Consider the following 1,689-nt stretch of genomic DNA (forward strand, 5'->3'; position numbering starts at 1 on the left):
CGGGGCATAGAGGACCTACAATAATGTACAGTATTTGAAAAATAATGTGTTTTTTGAACATTAAAGCATGTCAACATTCTGTTACACCAAATACACAAAATAATGATCTTTAAAAAAGCATCATATGACCCCTTTAATTAATCTTTGTTTTTATTACCTTAGATTGAGCGATTTCTATCTACATACACCGCGGGTCCCCTTACATGGAAGTCGCCACAATGTTTCTACAGTAGCCCTAAACGGACAAAGTGCTCTATACAGTGCGTTTCGTCACTTTGTTGTTCTTGCCAATAAAACACTGACACAATGATGAACAAGTACATTAACATTCGCAATAACAGCGATTTATTGAATGTTTAAGTAAATATAATTCCTTAATTTACCTTTGTAAAGAAATCTCATTGCTCTCTGCTGTCTTTACCGACAACATCTTAGTCCTGTATCGGCCACCGTAGCTTCTCTAAAGGGAGGGGGGAGCGGGGGACTGAGCCGTTGGTTGCAATTCGCAACCTCAACGCTAGATGCCGCTCAAATTTACACACTGTACCTTTAAATGTATTTACAGTAGTACTTAGGTGTGAACTGAATGTGATGTTTTGGGACAATTCATTGCATTTTAATTGCAATTACATGAAAATGTATTATAGTTTAAAATTATGCTATTAGCATTGCTTGACTCACTTAAGTACATCTTAAGTACAAATATACTTCAATGTCTTTTCTATTGAAACTTGTAATTACACAATTGCAATGATGAAGGTGCAATTTTGTACATTTAAAATATTAACTTATAAATGTAAATGTAAATATTTATAAATGTAATATTAAATAACAGTAAAGTACTTTATGTGCTTTATGTTAGTCAACACGTCAAAAAAGTGCTTATTAAGAGTATTAACACAATGATTTAAAATGTACTTTAACACTTAATTAGTCATTATTATAGCGCACTTTTTAAAAGTGTTATAAGAAACAGTCGTTAAAGTAAACTCTTTTTAAGTACACTTAAGTGGCCTTTTATTTCACGAATATTACTGTATTGGCCATGAGTAGAGTGTTTATTTATTTGAGTTTTTTTTTTAAATATACGTTTAAGATTGAAGTACCCATACAGTACAATTAAGCACAGTTATTTGGACTTCAGTGTTCAGTATATGAGTCTTTGCTGCTGTATTTTGTGATGGTTGTGCTTTTAACAGAACGTTTGTCTGTTGTCTCTTTTAAATCAGGCGCCGTCACCTAAAGCAGCTGCAGAGGACAGTGTGCGTCTGCTGGAAGAACTTTATCTGTTTGACGTGCTGAGAGCGGACAGAACCACAGCCGCACATGGGTAAGACTAAATGTCCCTTCTCTTCCCACACAAAATTGGTAATTGGTCTTTTTTTTTTTTACAGTATATGTCACTGCAAACGTTTTTTTTTTTGTCTTCATTAGACTGGAGTTGAGAGTGCCTTTCCTGGACCATAGGTTCACCGCATACTACCTCTCTCTGCCTGAAGAGATGAGAGTGCCTAAGGTGGGTTTTCCTGACACCTTACCTTCAGTGATTTATCACCAGTGTTGGTAACGCATTACAAGTAACGCGAGTTACGTAATCAGATTACTTTTTTCAAGTAACTAGTAAAGTAACGCATTACTTTTTAATTTACAAGAGAATATCTGAGTTACTTTTTCAAATAAGTAACGCAA

At 34.6% G+C, this 1,689-nt stretch overlaps 1 protein-coding gene across 1 annotated transcript in view; it reads left to right on the plus strand.

Moving 5' to 3' along the window:
- asns (asparagine synthetase) overlaps positions 1 to 1,689 on the plus strand; it is a 16,199-nt gene that overhangs the window by 11,953 nt on the left and 2,557 nt on the right. The window contains exons 9-10 of the mRNA XM_016466237.1: positions 1,230 to 1,330; positions 1,435 to 1,516. Of these exons, the coding sequence (XP_016321723.1) occupies positions 1,230 to 1,330; positions 1,435 to 1,516 (183 nt within the window). The remainder of the gene's footprint in view (positions 1 to 1,229; positions 1,331 to 1,434; positions 1,517 to 1,689) is intronic.

Source organism: Sinocyclocheilus anshuiensis, unplaced genomic scaffold (assembly GCF_001515605.1).
Source record: "Sinocyclocheilus anshuiensis isolate Anshui unplaced genomic scaffold, SAMN03320099.WGS_v1.1 scaffold132, whole genome shotgun sequence".
NCBI classification, from domain to species: Eukaryota; Metazoa; Chordata; class Actinopteri; order Cypriniformes; family Cyprinidae; genus Sinocyclocheilus; species Sinocyclocheilus anshuiensis.